The sequence below is a fragment of the Endocarpon pusillum genome (assembly GCF_000464535.1).
Source record: "Endocarpon pusillum Z07020 unplaced genomic scaffold scaffold3350, whole genome shotgun sequence".
In the NCBI taxonomy this organism is placed as follows: domain Eukaryota; kingdom Fungi; phylum Ascomycota; class Eurotiomycetes; order Verrucariales; family Verrucariaceae; genus Endocarpon; species Endocarpon pusillum.
Genome location: NW_006916312.1, coordinates 53,699 through 73,730, shown reverse-complemented (window position 1 = coordinate 73,730; position 20,032 = coordinate 53,699). Strand labels below are relative to the sequence as shown.

Sequence of the window (20,032 nt, the reverse complement as noted above, 5' to 3'; positions counted from 1 at the left end):
GGTAATCAAGATGTTGGCGGCTTTCTCTTCACTTACAACCTAGGTAGCTATCTGGCGCCAGCAGCAGCAGCATAGCGCTGGTTTCTAATTCGGGTAAGTCTTTTCTTAGAGGGTTCCTTTACATGCTTAACTGTAAATAAAAATTCGAAATATTTAATATAACATTTATAAGGGTGGGCCAGAGGACTTGCACCAGCTCAATGATGCCCGGAGCTACGTGTCAAAATTATTGATAAGTTCTCGCCATCTCTACTAATTACCCCTTTTCTTCGCCATCTTCTACTAACATGGCAAGAATGCGCAACACTGATGGAAGGACCTGTCAATGGCCTGATCCGTCAATTTGCGTAACTAACTGACTAAGCCCTCATCCGTCACCGTCGTGGTTGTCATAAAGCATGCCCCCATCATATGCGTGTTACATTGCAGTTCAACTTGACGTTGTGCAAAAGATAAAAAGACCACAAATGGGAAAAGGTGGCGAGATCAAAGATCCAGTCCGTCCAGTGCTTCCATAAACCCAGAGATGGCACTACCTCCTACGGCCCCCCTAGCCAGGTTTTTCTTTCTTTCACCTCGGTCAGCCTTTTTCAGATCTTCAACTGACCGTTGCCTATGCATAGTCTGTTTGGAATATCTGGAAGAGGACCGGGCAGCTTTGCCGTCTTGATATCCAGGTTGTGGCTGTGGTGGTAGAGCCATCCGATAACCTTGTGGTACCATGTGTCTTGGAGGGTATTGTTGGGGGTAGTGCTGGGGCTGGCTATAGTTATGATAAGAAGGAGGCTGAAGTGAAGTGTTTGAGGTAGGAGAATATTGGTTTTGGGGTGTATATAGGTCTGGTGCATTAGATGTAGGTAGTGGTGGCGGTGGAGAAGTGTAGGCATGTTGATATTGATCTTGCACCGGATTGATGACAGGTCTTTGTACTCCGGGTGGTCGCGGCACAGACACAGAAGATCTGGTTGTTGAGTTGGGGTGGCCATTCGGAGAACTGCTGCTTCTACCGTTAAAGCTGCCTCTATTTTCGCCACCGTTTATAAAGGATCGTGATGGACTAGGTCTCTGGGGAGGATATCGTGATCTGCTGTCATTCGCTGTCTCAATGTAACTTCTTTGTGGTTGGCGCGGGAGCTCAGGTTCAGAATCTGAGGTTTCGCTACTAGAGTCAATAAGGTGACGGCTCGGGGCACGCTTTTTAGGGCTTTGATATAGGTGATTATTCTCCGCATCATTGCTCTCTGCACTAACGAAGGGCTGTAACTCAGCGTACTTTTTCTTGAGCCTAACAGCTTCCTCCTTAGTAGCGGGCGAATAAGGCTTGCGCCAATCAGTAGTAGTCCCCTCTAGATAATAATCTGGAGGACTTTTTTCTCTATCATGAAAATCGTCCTGATATCTTGGCCTATCATTATGCGATTCGTACAAGTTCTGGGCGGTAGATGAGTACCGACGAGGCGGTCGAGTTTCCAGCCTGTCGTGAAACTCCTGCCATCGCGTCCATCGGTTGAGGAGGGGATCAATGACGCTTTCGGAGATCCTTAATATGTCCTTGGGAGACTCCTTTATCTGGCTAAATGTGGTATCCAGTTCACCCATCGAGACGACGGGTAGTTCAACCAATGCAGATGATGAGCCGTGTACAGGGGTCGCCTTGATGGTAAGCTGCGTGCTATCAGACCCTCCATTTGCCCCTTGTTCAATCTGCTTGTTTTCTTCCTCGTCTTCTTCATACTCGGCCATAGTATAGAGATGATCAACTCGGTTCATGTGTAGATAGCGGAAAATGACTAAGTTCCGAGTCTCGGCACGTTCTTGCGCAATCATGTCATGCTTTACAGCAATTTCTTCTTTCGGCGCGCTATTCGAATGACTCAGTCTTGGAAATAATGAAGGCCTGGTACTGGTCAACATACTTGTTTGATGTGGCTGCCATGAGTTTTCCCATTTGCAGGATCTGGAACATGACCAGCAGATCCAGTTTCAAAGACTCTAATCGAGCCAGAAGAATTTGTACCCTATCCTTCTTGAAGGCCCACTTGAACCTCTGCTGTATTGAGGGTGCCATTGACCCATCTGCCCTTTTTGTAGTCGATTTGTCCATCTTACCTTCAATCTCATCAAAAACCCGCTTACATTCATCGGCAATTAGCTTTGCGGTTTCCAGGGCTTCGGATGAGTGCACCGAGTCAGCTGCTTGTAATGCCAGGCCAACTTGCTTGAGAATCAATGAGAACATCATCACCCCTTTGGAGACGCTGGGTATCTCGAGGCCCGCCGAGACGATATCGCAGCAAAGGGCATTGAGGCGAGAAGAGAGTTGGCAGCCTACGGTGGCAAGGCCAAGGATTGAAGCAGCAATCCCTAAAATAGCTTCAGTATGATCCAGATTGAGGACTGAAGGGTAAAAACCTAGTTCAGCCATTGCTAGCAGCTGAAAACGAGCAACAGCGCCGACGTAAGATTGAGCAGTTGGGGAGCAAAAACAATTGAAACATCTGAAACAAAACGTCAGTGAGAGATGGAGAAATTGAGACTCTGAGGAGAGGTGCCTGCAAACGAGGGGATTAGTCTAACTAAAGCCTAGAGTTGGCCAGTCCTTTCAGAGGGATGTGTTCGGCTGCATGAGCTGGGGCATAGTCTAGTATGTATTGAGTACAAAGGACATAAGACGTTGTTAGTGTTGAGATAAACGTCTCGTTTAGATCCCATGAGGTTTATTCAGATTGCCACCGTTGGCACATATTTTGGTCACAAAGAATATTCCTCTTTGCGCTTTGCACTCATCAAAGGATGTAGTCAGAGCAACACGCAATAAGATTATCGATAGGTGTCGCAGAAGTCTCGAGATTCACTTTTAAAATCCACAAGGCTGAAGCTTGGGCAGTGTGTACGTGCCTGCTGCCAATGAAAGATGCGTGAGACAAATAGACCGAGCGGAACCCCGCAACCTGACAAGGCAGAATACCCGAAAGCCTTCTTATCCGGTATCACGGTTGCAACCCAAATCTCACAGCCCTATTACGATGGACCTCTGGACCATTAGTTATTGGGTTGGGGCCACATCACAAATTTCAAACTACAGCTACGCGCAAAAGTATCCGGCCAAAATAAATTTTCACACCAAACCCCACCAAAAAGTCGACTTTTTAGAAACCCCATAGCAACTTCAGCTAGGCGTTAGCTATTAAATTTTAAATTTAATGTTAATTTATCTTCCCTATATTAATCTTTTATTAATAGAAAGTTTAGTCCCAAAACTTATAACTAGATCTTTAGCAAACCAACTAAGAAGTAGAGCACTCCAAAATTTTGTGAACTTTTGTATGAGACTCCATACAAATTTTTTTTCTTTTTTAGAAATTTGGACTTTAATCTTGTTCTATTTAATATCTCTAGACATTTTATAAGAAAACTTTATATTTATAAATGAATATGTTATCAATTTAAAGCTAACATTAACTTTAAAATTTAATAGTTGACGCCTAGCTAAAGTTGCTATAACTATTTTAAAAAGGCGACTTTTTGGTGTGGTCCCACACAAATATGAGGTGTCACCGGATACTTTTGCACTAGTACTGTACAATGACCCTACCAAACCTAGACTGCGCTTGGGGCCGAGCTAACCCGCGGGGGACCGGGTTTTGGGCCGGCCGAGCTGGGCCAGGTGATGAAAGACCCAGCCCGACCCTCCATAAACTAGCTTCTCTAGGTATCATCGTCTAAACTTGACGGGAAAAGACATGACACAACAATAAGACCATGATATATGATAGGCTTAGTAAAACGGAAGGAAAAAGGTAGCTGAACAAGATGGGTGGGCAAGCTGGGCCGAGGATAAGCTGAGGATGGATAGCGTCTGAGCAGAGGCGACGATGCTGACTAACCAGATAGAGATCTCGCCAACCTTAAACAGCAGCGTAACATATTCAGGGAGACAAGGGATAGCCCCGAATGGTTCTTCCCTCCGCGGATGGGGATGCAGGAATGGGCAAGGCAGCACAGCAAATGCGGGGAGATGTGCACGTTCTGTTGCCTTACCATGGAAGGCTACGTGAAGCAGATGGGACGGGCCCATTCGAGCCTCGCAGCAGACTTCCAGCCTTGCTGGCGCCGTGCAAGAAAAGGCATCAGCGCATCATAAGTTCATAACGGAGTAGGTACCAGTCTCGTAGTAGTAACGCCGTGCAAGTTCGTCAAGGGTAGATTGCATTGGCGGCCGGAACGGGGCGGCTTCCAAACCCCCCCATTAATATTGGCTCTTTTAAAGTAACTACAAAAGCGAAGCAGAAGCATCCCTAACAAAGTGTTGAGAACACTGATTAAGTAATAGTACGTCGGCCCAGCACGTTTCAGAAGCCTGTCTTGGTCAATATCCACACAACTTATTGATGAAGTGGATGAGTGGAATTCTATCTACATGCAGAATCTATCTCTAGAAGGAGGAGAGGCTAATACTACTGCGCAGAGTGCGGTCACGTGATGCTAAGAATTTGGCTGTACGCGTACGGCCAATTCCAACACTTATGGCTTCATAATCATACAACTGGGTCGTTATAAGCTTATTTAGCGGTCTTGCTCAGCAGCCCTTTTGGTCATCAAATACTAGCGGCGTGTTTGGGATGCTCTCACCCAGGTACCGTAGTAGGCAATAAGTTATCGACTAATCTGCTGCGAATCGGGTGTCGTAACCCCCTCCGTCCTCAAAGTGATATCTTGCTGTCCAACCGCGCTCGCTGGAACGTCAATTTTGTCATGCTCTTCAATAACTCCAAAATACTTATGTGGCAAGGGCTTTTCGGAATGAATGTAGGGCTTAATGACAGCCGAGGCCTGCTGCAGGATCTCACCGGGCACTCCTCGAACTGTTCCTCCAAAAATTGTGCTGGGGCGATTATGACAAATTCTTGAACCAGGCCTTGATCTTTGGTCCTTTGCAGCTTCTGCTTGCCGCCAATGCTTTACCATTGCTATCTTCGTTTTTAAATCACTCGTTGAACTATTACCGACTCGTCTCCCTTGCCCTAGCCTGGGTGAGCAAAAACCTTTTTTTTTTTTGGCGTTTTCCGTTTCTGGCAACTGTTCCACGTCAGCTTGCTGGCGTTTTGGGGTTGCGCCCCATAGTGAAAACACGGCTACCTAGCCATGACATGATGGTCGGGAGCTCTGAAATCTTCGATGTGCCTCTCAGGGGCGTGCGTGATTCCATCGTGTCTGTTGCTGATAGAGGGAGGATCAGTTATCAACATGTAGAACCTGCGGTTCTTGTCAATGCCACTGTTCAAGGGATCAAGGCGAGGCAGACTCAGAGACTCAAGGAGGCAACCCAGACTCAACATGAGACAGCCGACGCTCGGGGTTGAGATGGCCGCGAAGCACATGGCACAGATGCTTGGCTTAGTGCTGGGAAGCCGACCCCAAGTTGAGCACCAAGGACGGCAACGGATGGGGTATATGAAGGGGCCTTTGGCCTCCTCCCCCTCTCCACCGTGTCACCACCAGACAATCAACTCGCTCGACTCAAGTCCCTCGTTCTCCACGACTGCCCCTTCCCTTTCTAGTGGCCCCCTAAGAAAGTCATCGACAGCGCGGACTGTCGCGAATCTGAGGATGTGCGAGAGCAAGAGAGGTGGCTCAAAAAATGCCACCGCGGATGGCACAGGTGCCAGCATGTCAATCTACAAGAATCTTCAGCCATTGGTGGCGCTCTTTTCAATTTCAGTCACGACTTCAAGAGTCTAGAGAGACTACAATTATATACCAAAAAATTTAATGCCTCGCGCATTAGATGTAGGTTCCTTTAAAAGTTGTTCACTGGTGCTTAGGATGAAGAATTTAGCACTAGAGGATCGATGTTGATTGACAGTGAATGAAATGCCATGTCTATAGATGTCAGATTTGAAACGTATTCTAAACTTGGCTATAATGGTCTCCGCTACAAAGCTTCTTGCTGCTCCTTAACAATATCTCCGAACCCCTTTGTACTAGTTCTACCCTCGAACCGGCGTTCAGCCAACTCAATACAACGAAGACTCGAACCCAACTTGTTCATCGTCTCCATCCACTCCTCAAACTCATCACTATCGTATACAATCCCTCCACCCGCCTGCAAATGCGCCACTCCTTCCTTGATAAGCATAGTCCGAATCGCAATACACGTATCCACGGGGCCCTCAACCACCTCACCCCCCCGCACGATATTATACCCAAACCATCCCACCGCTCCCGCATACACGCCGCGCTTCTCTCCCTCCAACTGCGAAATCAACTGCACGGCACGGATCTTCGGCGCGCCCGATACGGTTCCGGTTGGAAACACTGAGCGGAACGCATCCCAACGTGAATTTTCCGCACGCAGGATGCCGGAAACCTCAGACGTGAGATGCTGCACGTGCGAGAAGCGATCGACGCGCATGAGACGGTCGACGCGCACCGTCCGCGGATCGCAGACGCGGTTGACGTCGTTGCGGGCGAGATCGACCAGCATGACGTGCTCGGCGCGGTCCTTCACTGAGGTTTGGAGTTTCAAGGCCAGCGCGTCGTCTTCTGCGGTCGTCTTGCCGCGGGCGATGGTGCCGGCAATTGCGTGGTTCACGATGCGGGGGCGCGAGCCGTTCGAGGTCTCCACTGGAGATGCGCTTATGAGGCACTCCGGAGAGGCGCCGACGATGGAGAAGTCGGAGCATGAGATGTAGAACATGTACGGTGACGGGTTGGTTGAGCGGAGAGTGCGGTAGATGTTGAAAGGGTGGACCGTGATGTTGCGGGAAAGGCGTTGGGATGGCACAGCTTGGACGATGTCCCCTTTGACGATGTGCTCTTTGAGACTTGTAACGAAGGACTCGTAGCCCTTGCGTCCGACGTTTGCCGAGTATTGGTTATCGGAAGTCGATGTTGAGTCTTGCGTGACAGGCTGTTCTGCGGGAAGTGGAATTTCCGTTTGTTGAATGGTCTCCAATATTGAGCGAAGCAACTCACATGCCTCTGTATACGCGGGCTCGATATCTTCAGCTGGGGACTCCGGGATCTTGATATGTGTGACTAAAATGATTGCGGATTTGAAGTGGTCAAAAGTCACCACTGTTTCAAACATCATGAACATGGCTTCGGGAATTTGAAGGTTATCTTTCAGCCATGGGGCACCGGTGACTGGTTCAAACTTTTGAATACAGTCGTATGAGAGGTACCCAACTGCACCGCCAATGAGATTTGGCAATTTGACTCCTGGAATGTCGATTGTCTGTTCCGCGAGCTCACTTTGGAGTGCTCGCAGTGGATCGCCATCGTGATCGTACCCAGCACCGCATCGGATAACTCTTTTAGGGTCTGGAATCGTTAATGGATTTATATGAGATAGAGTGATGTGTTTTTTTGTGCTTACTGGCTCCAATGTAGCTGTACCGGCCTACGGTTTCGGATGCGCCCGTCGCACTCTCGAGAAGAAACGAGTATTCAGCGGTAGCTCTATCTGGATCAGCATTCGTGTCTCTATACCATAGTATAGTTACCCAGCAGAAAGCTTAAGGAAGATGGCGCATGGTGACTGCAAATCACAAGGAGTTGAAATGCAGACTGGAAGTAGACTGTCTTTTAGGGGGCACTGTCTGCACAATACTCTCGCTTCGGTGAGACTGGGTTGGAATTCGTTCATCTTCATCCGCTCTAATACGGACAAGTTGGCTTGCGGCAGTTTTGGTAGTACTCTTGTTGACTGTACAGCTTATCTCTGAGGAGTCAGGTTCGAACGCCAGATTCAGAATTTTCAAATTCGGCATGTCAGCGTTTCAACCTTTCTAGCGTATATTTTGACATCTCATCTATCTAATGTGAAAGCACCGCCAAGCTCGATCAACAAATAATACTAGTCCTAATTATGAAGGATACCCATTAAACCGCATTCGGGATCAAAAGGGATACTTAAATTATACTCAAATAACATTTAACTTATTAAAGTTCATCTAAAACACTTGCTTATTTAATGAATACACTAGCGTTATATCAAGTGGGTTCAGATACTCAGAGCACGTTCGGAGCGTGTTCCAAACGCACTTCGAATGTACTCTGAACGCACTCCAAATGCACTCCAGATGCACTCTGAATACGCTTGAAATGTAATTGAATTCATATTGAGTATCTATCTAGTGGTGGGCATGGTAATTACTAGTAGTCTGAGCGCATTTTGATGACTCCCCTAACATTTATTTAAGAGGGCGTGTTCATGCTAAGTGATATCTATGCCGGGGTTGAGATTGCAGATCCATTAATGCCATCAACTTGAGTTGGAATATTCTATGTCCGTCAATCCGCGATTGAATGTGGATCTCGTGCGTCTGCTTGACCTTACCACTTTCCAACATCGACACTGTCATGACTCGATGTCTCCTACGCAATCGACCGGCTTTGCGGATGATGATACACATCTTTCTGACAGGTTCATAGCGGCTGGATCTGAACTCTCTTAGTAGCATGCATCAGAAATAGGATAGACCGGAGTGCACCTGAATTCAAGGCAGATATGGATGGACATTGGACATTGAGCTTGGAAGCAAGCACGATGACGATCCTGGGCCAACCTTCTGGTGCGACAGGTCTTCCGTTGTAGAGCACCCGAAATCGCACTACGAAGGCCTAGTCATGATTAACCCACAGATCATAAAGAGTTAGCAACCTCTGTAACTCACAGACCATGACATGCACTCACTCAGAGAGAACGACCAAAGCAGTGACCCTTCCCGTGTACAAGCAGACTAGATGGTGGGGGATTTTGGGGCTCGTGGCGGCCGCCAGGAACAACAGAGACTATCTCGCCTTGCAGCCCCGGCATAGGCGAGATAGTGCATGTAATCAACAAAACCGAATGCGTGAGCGGATTCTCCGTGTACGAATCCCTAAAGTGGGAGCTTACATTCATCGAGCACGAGGTACTCAATCCGGGCAACGTGGAAGCAGCGCTCTGTGGGTGTATCAAGCAAATGGCATACGGCCTGCTTCATATCTCGTTCTCTGTGGTTCAAAGAGAAACGTGCTTGTAGTAATGTTCGAACTGGGTGAGACACATGGTGAGAACCGACCGGAGAATCTGTACATTTCTCGAGACAGAGATATGGTAGGCATAGTAATGTTCCAGGAAGCCTGGAAGCTGCCTTCTTTTAATATTCGTTAAGGCTGCAGTGCGGACAACTGCTTTCTAGAAATTTGGTCAGATAAATTAGTCGCCATGAGAGTGCGGAACTATGAACCATTACGTCAAACTCAACAAGGTTCACGGTTGAATTCTCAAGATGACTAATTAGAAGTATTTCAATCAGGGATTTACGTACATCCCTCGGAGGATGAAGAGTCCGCCAAGACTTTTTTTATTCAAAAAGTTGAACAGCCCTGAACATTTCGAGATTAAAAAAAATCTGCCAAGACTTCCATCTGACTAACTTGTCATATTTCCAAGTCTTGATTTTGGTTTGACGAAAGCACGGATTTGGTCTATTTGACTCAATTTTGATTCAAATGGCCACACTGGTCGCGCCGAACCATCACCTATGTACCGCAAGCGAATGAAGCGGAGAAATCTCGTGGTGACAGAGCTGCTGGTCGGTTTGTGTGGTTCTGAAGTGACGAGTACCTCCTCTGAGGCTTCGAAGAGTGATCGGATAAGATGTATTGTCTGGCTTCTATCCTCTCGTGAGAGTTCGAAATTATAAGCATTATCGTAAGCTTCGGAATCCGCATCACTGTGACTGCCGCTGCTGCTGCCACCCTTACCATGGTGTTTATAGATCAAGTAACAACGGCTTCGACTCCTCCGCCATGGGGAAGGTAAATCTCTTCGGATGAAGATGAATCGTCATTTTATCGGAAGCTAGCCGGTACTTCGCTTCGCGATCTGTCCACAATAACCCGCTTTAAATCTTTATTGTTGCGTGGCGGTATGTCTACATAGCCTTGAGACTAGGGGCTTATCGAGACCAGTATCTAGAACCTGGTGTCGGTTGAAAGGTGGTAGTCGACGTTCTACATCTGGTTCTGAGGTGAATCAATTGGGCAAGTCTCAGCCCGTCGCCCGAAGTGGTGCTCGTCTCTGAAATTGGGTTGTAAGACATGGTCAACCTAGAGGGCCAAAATATGATTTCTATGATTTCTATGATTTCTATGATTTCTTGTTGGAAATCCCGTGCGGTTGAAATTTGACACTCTCTAGAGAATTCCTGTTGGTCATAATCCGCCAAGCCTTCCAAAATTGCAAGTAGGCCAAGCAGGGAAATAGAAGTGCTACTATACTACTAACTAGTAGGTTGCAACAAACTTCCACCATCTGAGGTGCTGCCTAAAAGTATATTCTCACCTACCTGATAGGGCTACTAGGTTGACACTCGGTCAGTGCAATCACCAGAATGAGTTGAGGTGTTAATTCGCAAGTTGTAAGGCTTACAATTGGTAGTAAGGAATTTACATGTGGGCCTCCTCACCTCGTACCGAGTTCTGTGACTATGCTTTCCAGCCTCAGTGTTGTAGAGCAAGCAATTCCATGCCAGGTATCTTCTCCTCCCAAGGTACTTGAGACAGATCATTCCTGCTACGACTGGCACCTTATATCCAGTGAAGCAATTTGGCATATACACAGCGTTCTGCCATGCTCTGATTATGATTGATTATTGATCGATGATCGATGGAAGTCATGAAAGCCCAGAAGTACCTCCTTAAAGTGACTATGGCCAATGCGCCTCGTCATCATCAGCCATAACCCAGGCCATCGTACCCACCCTGAGAAGCGATCCTGATTCGTCGGGTCAAGCCAACGCACCCAAGGGATCCCAAAAAGGTAATATCAACGGCTCCGCGTCCACCACGTCCCTGACCTCTTTATCCACGAACCCCGGATCAGCCACGATCTGGAAGACATATTCATCCATCCAGCTGTCGCTCATGACCCAATATCCGTCCGTACCAATGTCCTCGCCCCAACTATTTTGCACGCGCCACCTGATACTTCTCTTCTCTCCGTTGTGGTCTTCCACTTGCACGCCTGTCAATACCATTGCATGGGTGACTGCGCTTGCCCCGGTAATGATGCGCTGCGCCTTATTCAAATTTAGGCTGATGTCAAACGCGAGGCCGTAGTTGAACATTTTGTCGTCCATGATCCCCGTCCTGGAGGAGGCTTTGCCGACATCGCAGCCAAAGAATACTGGGAGACCAGCTTTGAGCATCCTGATAGCGGCGGCCTTGAGAGTTTGCATGTCAACATTGACGTAGCAGGTAGAGCGACCGCCAATGACATTCCCCAAGCGTGAAACCGTAAGCAGAGTGAGGGGTTCGTGTCGAGGATCGTGCACAAGGGAGAAAAAGGAATTGACGTCAGCGCCGTGCAGAGTGCGGGTCAGCGTTGGCGAGGAGAGCTCCTTTGCAAATTCTAGAGGTGTCTTGGAGACTGTGTGGTATTTGGAGTTGGCGTCAAGGTATTCCCATGTGAATGGGGCATGAGGGTTTGGAGGCGGGCCGAGCATAATGGTGAGAATTCGGTGCACTTCTTTTAGCATCTTTGCTTTGACAATAGGAAGAGAGTGCTTGGAGACATGGGAGTCGGCGGAGCACATGGAGCGGAGTAGGAGGGCGTCTTCGCGCAATTTAGCGGTTATGACAGAATCCATGTTGGAAGAACTTTGGGCGGCCATAGCATCTGGATAGATTGTTTGTGGGACCTGTATAACGGCATCAGCACTGCTACGGCATCTTCTCTTAAGGGGGACGGACAAGTCCATATTTGGCCACCAAGTTGGCAAGCATGTCCCATTGTCCACCATCACCAACCGGGTCTCTCAGCAGCTGCTGCACTAATCTCCCGCCAAGATCCTCGTTTGCAGTATCAATAATCTGTTCAAAAAACCAATTGGCCTTCTCCAACTTGTCCCAGAAGAACAGGTACGCTTGGCTAAGCTCGAAGTTTGACAGGTTATGTTTCTTCATAATGGCAACCCGAAAGACATTGGTAGCGGCGAAGATCCAGCATCGTCCTGATGAGCGTTGATTTGTGACTGGAGCGCCTTCGAAGGGGATCTTGACGTTGAACAGTTGCTTATCGGGTTGAAGGGCATTGGCTTGATAGACGACGTCATTGAGTTGGTTCTTACTCATAGCAGTGAGTGCTAGACAGTTCTGCATGAGGTGGCAGTCAGTACAGTTGATCACTCTAGCCAGGTGTAGCTAACCTTGCGGTCCGCCAAAACTTCTTTCTGCCATTGTTCTGCGGTGGAGATGGAGACCGTTTGCGATCCATGGATGTAACTGCCGGCTACCATGACGCACAACGCATCAGCAAGGTTCCGACAGTCGACCAGGCCGCTCCGATCTGAATAGAAAACTCACACTGTTCGTCTTCTACGAAACAGTACTCTTTCTCCAGATTCTCCTGGGGTACCTGATCGTCAACGTCCAGGTTCTTGAACCGTTCAGTGAGTCTCGGCGCAGCCATGTTGGCCGGAGCCCTCGATTGTGCAGCGCCCATGTTCGATTCTGAGGTATATATGGTGGGTCAAGAGCTGAAGGCTGCACTACTCCGTAATGGAGTTCGGCCTCTGCTTTACTTCATCGAAAGGGCACAAAGCTTCGCAAGGGATAAGGAACGGGGGGCGATATCTATCCATGGTTATGATTATGATTATGATTATGCAGGGTCCATCGCCGGATACTGTACTAACTTAAGTAGTACCGGGACCTGAACCAGGTGGCTTTCGCTTACCAGGGGCTTACGGAGCACTCACTGGTCTAGACTATGTCGTATTTGGTTCTCAGAACATTGTATCCAACACCACCACCTAGGTACTACTATTTCAATACCAGATCAGATCAGATTGTAAACAGAAAAGGGCATTTGTATGAACTGAGACGTTGACTGGACTCTGAGTCTGCCCGTTCAAGCCCCTATATGCTTGAACTCGGTCCATTCTCCGAATAGACATCGCATCAGTCCCATTCAAGTAACTTCAAACTTTGAACAACAAATCCCATGTCAGCATTGAAGAAAATATCCCCCCAACAACAGCTAGATTTAAGCAATCAATAACGCCACATGCTCATACCGTAAAACCTCCACACAGCCAATCAAGTCGTGACCAACACAAAATCCAACGCCGCCGAAACCTGGAAATCGCGATTCACATAAGTCACATAGCCCGGAACGAGCGGCTTCCACGAAACCTGCGGCGTGGTTCCTGGAATAACCCTGACAGGAATGATTGCGGCTATTTCCTCATCCGCCAGCTCAAAATAAGCCGACGAGGTTGCTGTGACGCGTATTATGGAGAAGTACTTGTAGTTCTTTTCGTCCATGCCTCGCTGTTAGTCTGAGAAGGGATCTTGGTAGAGTGGACCTGAAGAATGAGTAGGAGGGATGTTGCGGAATTTTTGACTGACCTTGATGAATGGGTCAAACTTCTTACTGATGGTTGCCCATGCATTTGGAGCGCGGGAATCCTCGCATTTCTCGTATGAGCCGGATGGATAGAAGTAGCTCGTTCTGAGGAACTCTCCAAAAGCTGTTAGGCCTTCGGCGAGTTTGGGATCATCGACTAGGACTTGGTCGAGATGCTGTGGGGGCATGGTGCGGATGGATGCTGAGGAGTTGGACTATGACAGGAACAACCTCTCCCTTTCTGTTGATAACATTAGAGGGTTGGAGCAGACAACGTCGGCATCATAATGCACTATGCAACTACTTTGAATACGCCACACTAAGACATTTTGAACTGCAATATCATAGTCGTGAGTCTGTAGTGTATCGCGTTACCCAAATCCAAGTTGCGTACTAAGTAGTTGCTCTGGGCGGCTTCATGCTTTTCCGGAGCCTTGGATGATTGACAAAATGGGAAGGACATAACACTTGGGGAAGGTGGGATATATTTCCACATCTAGCAGAGCAGCATTTTCCAAATATATGTCAACCAAGTTACCAGCACAGAGACCCTTTCCTGGCTAAGCATGCCGCCATATAAGTTACGCCCCATCTGTTGTCAACTGTGCCCAACAATGCTGAACCAATTTTGCCCACCATATGGTGCACTGCAACGCCACGCTGTGCCCGTTGCGAATCCCTCGGACAGATAGAAGCAATGCGCCTCGTCGAAAAAATCGACCAGACACTAATTCGGTGCGTCCTCACCTGACCTTCCGCATCGGCCTTCCTCCTCCACCAAATTCAGCAGGATCGACGGTTCTGAATCCACTATGTCGCTTGCTCGGCCTTCTTGACTGTGGAGGTGTACTAACACTATGTTCCTCAATCACTTCGACAATGTCGTCAATAGGATCTTCGGGTTCCGGTTCAGGCGGCCTGCTCACCCGTCGAGTCTCCTCCACCACAATTCTCTCCCGACGCGGCGGAGGACTTCGCGACTTTGTTATCTCGATGGTCTCGCTGTGACTTCGACTTCGCCTCGGACTTCTTGACCGGCGGCGAATGATCTCTTCCTCGACCACCTCGGTGCCGCCACCGCCGCCATTCATGTTGAAGCATGTATAGAGCAGCCAGAGAACGAGAAGGAAGCCACCCACTGCTCCGATGACAATTCCGGCAACTGCGCCGGGCGCGGGTCCATCATTCAAGCCCGCGTACGTGGTCGGTATGGCAAGTATTTGAGCCTGTCGTTTCGAAAGAGAAATAGAAGCGGTGATTGGTGCTGTTGATCGAGAGAGCAAGTCTGAGATATGTTGTATCGCTCGAGGTAAGAGAGGTGTGTTCTTATGTATGGCTGCGTAAATATCTTCAGGTATACCACGTTCCTGTACTGTGGTGGGTAACGATGTGAAGCTTCTCGAGATTGATCGAGACACCTGACGGAGCTGTTCATCTGTAGTGATGCCGGGTAGCCCTACTGGGGCCATACCCAATCTCACTGTCTCGATGCCCAGAGATGCTGTATTGAATGGGTGGTGAGGAAGAGCGGCGGCAATGGGAGATGCGGTACTCCGTGGAGCTTTCCCAGAGTCCGAATAGCTAACTTCTGAAACGAGCGACGAGAAGAAAGTTATGGGAGTAGATACCGACTAATTGGAGAAGCGAACAGAAGAAAGCTGAGGATGATGAAGGAAGACTAGATGGATGGGATGGGACGGGGCGCATGTGGTGATGCGGTTGTGCAACTGGGCAGTGGGGCTAAAAAGCAGTGAGGCTGGGACCGAAGCGACCGGAGGATTTGGCTGCGAAGCCGAAGCCAAAGCTTGGAAAGCTCCAGCTCCAGCCACATCCGTCCAACCAACAGCCCTCTTCTCCAAATACACGTCAACATTGGCCAACAAACATGATGTTATTTTGAGGACGAGGTTGGGCATCTCATCTCAGCCCTATGAGATACTTGGTTCGGCTTCTACTTCTTCTGCCCTGATTCCTGCAGTATGTTCGGACTTGATGCCGTTGATGGGAACTCCTCCACCATCGTCTTCCTCCCCAGAGCTGCTGTTGCGCCTCCGTTCAGCTTCTTCTTGCTCAAAGCTAGACTCCACCTTACTCTCCACCTTTGGAGCATCACCGTTGGCATGTCGTTGTGGCAGATTGATGAGCGGGGTATCGTCGTTGAACAAACGCAAGAGGAGTGCTTTCCGGTCCTCCTTTGGCAACATCAGGTTGAGCGAATGTAAGCTCTTCCACAGTGGAAAGATCATCCTTTCACTAGAATCAGATTAGCCGGAGTTTTGTGATGTCTATAAGCATTTAGTCTCACCTCAGACCGTCTTTGTCCTCGCTGGGCTCGATCTGAAGCACGCAGCAACCCATCCCGACTTCCTTGATTTGATCTCCAATCTCCCCAAGATTTTTCCATCCGTCTCCATTGAAGCGCGGAAACATCTCAATTAGCAGCTTTCGCAGAGTTTCCCGCTTCCATAGTCGGATTCGTCGCTGCGGCCCCACCCAGGGTTCAAGGATAGGAAGTCCATCCGTCTGGATTCGCCAAGGACATACGTCTGGATTCGGCACATCCTGCTTGACGAACATCTTAACGCCACAGTGCACGAACTTCATGCCTTTGCCCTCATTCTCCTGTAGAATAGCTTTGGCTAGGGCTGTTGTGTAGTAAATATTCTTTGTCGCTGTTCCGGTTGCATTGCGCACCATAAATCTGTCGCGAGGGAATCTTGGCGAAATATCGTAGAACTTCCGTATCCCCTCTAGTTCTTCCAGTTGGGCGTCCAGGTACTTGAATGGCTCTTCAAACGTTTGTCCACCTTTCTTTATTTTGTATTTGTCAGTGAAAGCGACTTGATCAACCGTTTCATCCTTCTGTATAGCTCCTAATGATGGGGAGTTTGTCTGCCAATCCCCTTTTGGGATTAACTCATTGACAGAAGTCTCCAGTTTGTCAAGCAGGTCGATTTCAGGTCTTACTACTGAGCTTTCAGCAGCTTCTGCTCCTGCCATAGAAGGGTCAGCTTCATCGTCTCGGGTCTCGCTAGATTTGCTGCGCTTCGCTGATGCCTCTTCGGCATCGTTGTCTTCCCGCTTCCTCTTCGTAGCTGCCCCAATCTCTGTTTGAGTCAAAGTAGGTGGAGGATTGTCTAAGTTAGGGTTTGATGTTGATTCGGAACCGTTGACATCGAGCTCCAGCATTTCACCAGTTTCATCCACGGTCTCGACTCTCACGGACGAATCTTGGCTGATCCTTGCATTTCCCCCTGCTTTGGCTTTGATCTCCGACTTCTTTTCTAGTATCGCGATAAAGAAAGCTCCGGTATCTTGAAGATGAGGGTATACCCGCATGCATCTCTCCAGACGATAATCATACCGTGGTGGAAACATGCTCTCTTGGAGTCGTCCGAGTGCATCAACGCCTTCCTCCTCGCGGTGGCGTATGACATCTTCGTAATTGGCCCAGATCCTGCCTTGTTTATCCATGACATTCCAGGTTCTCTTGCCAGCATATCGTTTCAGCCCTGGCAGATATCCGCTCGAATCCACAATCTCGACCTTCTCCGAACCACCACATCGGTCAATAGCAGTGGCAAGTACAGCTTCGTCTTCCACCGGATTCATGCTACAAGTCGAGTAGACCACTCTGCCACCCACTTTCAGCATCTGCAAAGCGCGTACAAGTATTCTCACTTGAGTGGGGTGAAGTCCAAGCGCGTTCGCAGGGTTCCAGTTCTTCCAAATTTCCAGATTCTTTCGGCAAGTACCATCCCCTGAACAAGGAACATCAGCTAGTATGCGGTCGAACTTCAAGTATCTGTTCTGAAGTGGCTTTCCATCGCTTGACTGGACGGTGGGAAGCTTAATAGAAGGATACATTGTAGCATCGTGGTTGGTCACGATGATGTTAGGTGAACTAAGTCGCTTCATTTGGTGTACCAGCATATGGGCCCTCTTGTAATCAATATCGTTCGCGATCAAAAGGCCTGTAGATCGCCCCTCGTCTTCATATTCATTCCCGTCTGGTCTGTCCAACCCGTTTGCCATGTGTTTCGCAACCGTCCTGCTTCGATATTCTTCCCCTCCATGAACCATCTCAATCAGTTGCGCTGACTTGCTGCCTGGTGCAGCGCAGAGGTCAAGCACGGTCATACCCGGTTGGATGTCCATACAGAGAGGAGGGATCATGCTCACTACCTCCTGGCGGCTGATGTTTCCAACATCTGTTTCGGCGACAAGAAACTTCTGAAATGAAGCAAAGGGAGGGAATCGGCGGATGATATGCTTCGGAGTAGTCATGTACCATGCAAGCTGATCTGGATACCAATTGACGGGCTTCGGTGCCTCAACCATTTCTCCGTCGTGAGTGATAGACGTGATCTCGGGGACATAGAAGTCCTTCAGCCGCTGCTGTACAGCAAGAGCATGCCTACAAAGTGTCAGTGGAGCTCACCAACCCCCAATATCTCTGTGTTACCCTTTGGAGCCAGTGAATCTGAAGCTGTTCGGTAGATCACGCCGCATAGCTTCCCACAGTTTCTGCTCCTCATCCTCACCCACGATCTCCAGGCCATGGTAGTACGCTTCGAATCTCGAGTTGTGACGATCGACGTCGTTCTTGTTTGTTCTTTCCCTCCACGTATTGTTTGCTCCATTGCCGCCTCGACCAAAACCACCTCGACCTCGTCCACCCTTAGCGTAAGGCAATCAGCATGTCAACTAAATACCATAGCGAACGAGCGCGTACTCTACCTTTTTGCCGCGCTTCCCCATCCCGTGCAATTATCTGCCGGTATTTGCTAAGATCTCATGAGCATCTCACACTGCTGTGGAAAATCGTACATAAAATTGGGAGTTCTTGGGGGAGGATCAAAGTCGGCTGATTCTCGGGTGACGGAGAATTGGGAGAGTCACATGTGCGGAAAGCTCCAGTGCAGTTAACACAGTTCTCTACATCAGTTCTACTTATGCCTTGATCTAGAGCACGTACGCCAAATCGCAGCCAGTGAGAGCAGTGCGCAATGTGTTGCCACCAAGAGGATTGCTGCCGCACGCCGAGTCACTTCCCGTATTTCCGTTCTCTCCATGTATTCTCGTGGATGACAACGAGGTCCCCACCATGCCTCAAGCAATGCATCTGCGACTTCGCCCCTGTCTTACAACAGGTCGTCTCTCCCTCTGTGTCAGCAAGAGGACCATTCATTGTGTTGCAGCTGCCTCCTTCAGCATATCACAGTCAATAGAGGAGGAATAGTATCCTTCGCACCTAACGCCATGCTGATCCGTAATCGCTTTTAGCCAAGTTGCTGCCATTTCAAATATTCTCACCTGTAGGAAACTGCCACTAGAGAAGACCAGATGCTTCCATGAGTGCTAAAAGACCCACCGATAACTTGCGTAACGCCCGGCAGTCTCACTCTTCCGGATGATCTTCACCACGTTACCTCTCTTCAACCCCAAGTATTTTGAAACAGGATCGCTATGCTGTATCCGTGGAAGTTGCGTTTCGCGCAACCGATATCTTGCCAGTAGCGTTTTCTTCTCCTCTGCGCTGAGCAGTACATGTTTTGGCACAAGCTCATGCTTTGTGATGTTGACGAGAAGGTCGCTCTCTTGGAAATGTTCTGCCGTAATGCCACGTTGTGCAAGAGGTTCGAAGGCACGCATAGCTGCGGTCGTTACGGGGCCCATGGTGATGAAAATGCCGTTGGTGTTGTTGGCATCGAGATGCTGAGCAAATTGTCGCAAATGTTTGATTCCGATGGTAGTCTCTGGACTAAACTCGACCCAAATGTTGCCCGCCGTGGTGGAAGGGTCAGGTTTCGATTTGGTAGGAATTGGTGTGTGAAGCTTGTCCATCGCTTCGCTTGGTTTGGCATTGAGACGCATTAGTTTGCGACTGCACAGTCAACTGCGATCAGCCCTGGTACTCGGAGACGACTGCGCTTGCTAGGGATGTACGTACTCCGGACATCCGTCACGGTCCCCAAAACGTCGCTGGAACTCTGACCGAGAAATATTGACTTCGTCGTTCGAGATTTCATACCCCTGCGAGCGGAGAGACGTCAATGAGAGCTCACTGAGGTGCCTTGGCCGGAGGCGTAGTCTTACTCGGTCCATCAGCATTTCAATCACTGTTTTCCATGTTCGCCAAAGCCTGGTAAGGTCCTTCTCGCCGTCTTCACTTAGCTTAGGTCGGTCATCTTCATCAATATTCATTTCGCTAATGTGTGCGTCGGAATCGGGAGGAATAGATGGAGAGGCGTACAGGGTATCACGTAGTGAAGTATCCCGCCGCAATGCAACGCAGATTCAGTCTGCAAAAAAGATGCAGGCAGTGGAGCCACCAACAAAGGCTTGGCAATATCAATATGCAGGGAATGCCAAGCCATGACAGGGCGTGCCAAGGCAGTCAATTCTGATACCGAGTATGATGAACTGAATTCCACTGTTTCAAGGCCATCCTTCAAGGTCTGCAAGCTATCTTCACATCATATAGGAAGTCACCCTGTCTCTGCCCGTTTACAGTGCTTACAGTGCTTACAGTGCTTCCATGCTGATTATGTGTTTCTCAGCGCTTTCTGATGCCCACGAAGTATGTTTTTAAGATATGCAGATGCTCTAGCAGCCCGAAAGGAC

The 20,032-nt window shown here is 48.8% G+C and overlaps 5 protein-coding genes across 5 annotated transcripts; all 5 read right to left on the bottom strand.

Moving 5' to 3' along the window:
- Positions 1–486: 486 nt before the first annotated feature.
- Positions 487–2,425, bottom strand: EPUS_01679 (uncharacterized protein; the record flags this gene model as incomplete). Its single annotated transcript, XM_007804284.1, has 2 exons — positions 487–1,861; positions 1,917–2,425. 2 exons carry the CDS (start codon positions 2,423–2,425, stop codon positions 487–489), a joined length of 1,884 nt encoding a protein of 627 aa, XP_007802475.1.
- Positions 2,426–5,935: 3,510 nt separating this feature from the next.
- On the bottom strand, positions 5,936–12,466 carry EPUS_01678 (uncharacterized protein; the record flags this gene model as incomplete). Its single annotated transcript, XM_007804283.1, has 6 exons — positions 5,936–7,326; positions 7,382–7,468; positions 10,799–11,696; positions 11,749–12,150; positions 12,204–12,286; positions 12,361–12,466. The coding sequence occupies 6 exons, from the start codon at positions 12,464–12,466 to the stop codon at positions 5,936–5,938; spliced, it is 2,967 nt and encodes a 988-aa protein (XP_007802474.1).
- A 629-nt stretch (positions 12,467–13,095) lies between these two features.
- Positions 13,096–13,593, bottom strand: EPUS_01677 (uncharacterized protein; the record flags this gene model as incomplete). The annotated part of the gene is made up of 2 exons (XM_007804282.1): positions 13,096–13,329; positions 13,408–13,593. The coding sequence occupies 2 exons, from the start codon at positions 13,591–13,593 to the stop codon at positions 13,096–13,098; spliced, it is 420 nt and encodes a 139-aa protein (XP_007802473.1).
- A 555-nt stretch (positions 13,594–14,148) lies between these two features.
- EPUS_01676 (uncharacterized protein) lies at positions 14,149–14,874 on the bottom strand (the record flags this gene model as incomplete). The annotated part of the gene is made up of 1 exon (XM_007804281.1): positions 14,149–14,874. The coding sequence occupies one exon, from the start codon at positions 14,872–14,874 to the stop codon at positions 14,149–14,151; it is 726 nt and encodes a 241-aa protein (XP_007802472.1).
- Positions 14,875–15,333: 459 nt separating this feature from the next.
- On the bottom strand, positions 15,334–19,612 carry EPUS_01675 (uncharacterized protein; the record flags this gene model as incomplete). Its single annotated transcript, XM_007804280.1, has 7 exons — positions 15,334–15,658; positions 15,711–17,822; positions 17,871–18,085; positions 18,141–18,192; positions 18,780–19,292; positions 19,359–19,441; positions 19,505–19,612. 7 exons carry the CDS (start codon positions 19,610–19,612, stop codon positions 15,334–15,336), a joined length of 3,408 nt encoding a protein of 1,135 aa, XP_007802471.1.
- Positions 19,613–20,032: the final 420 nt, after the last annotated feature.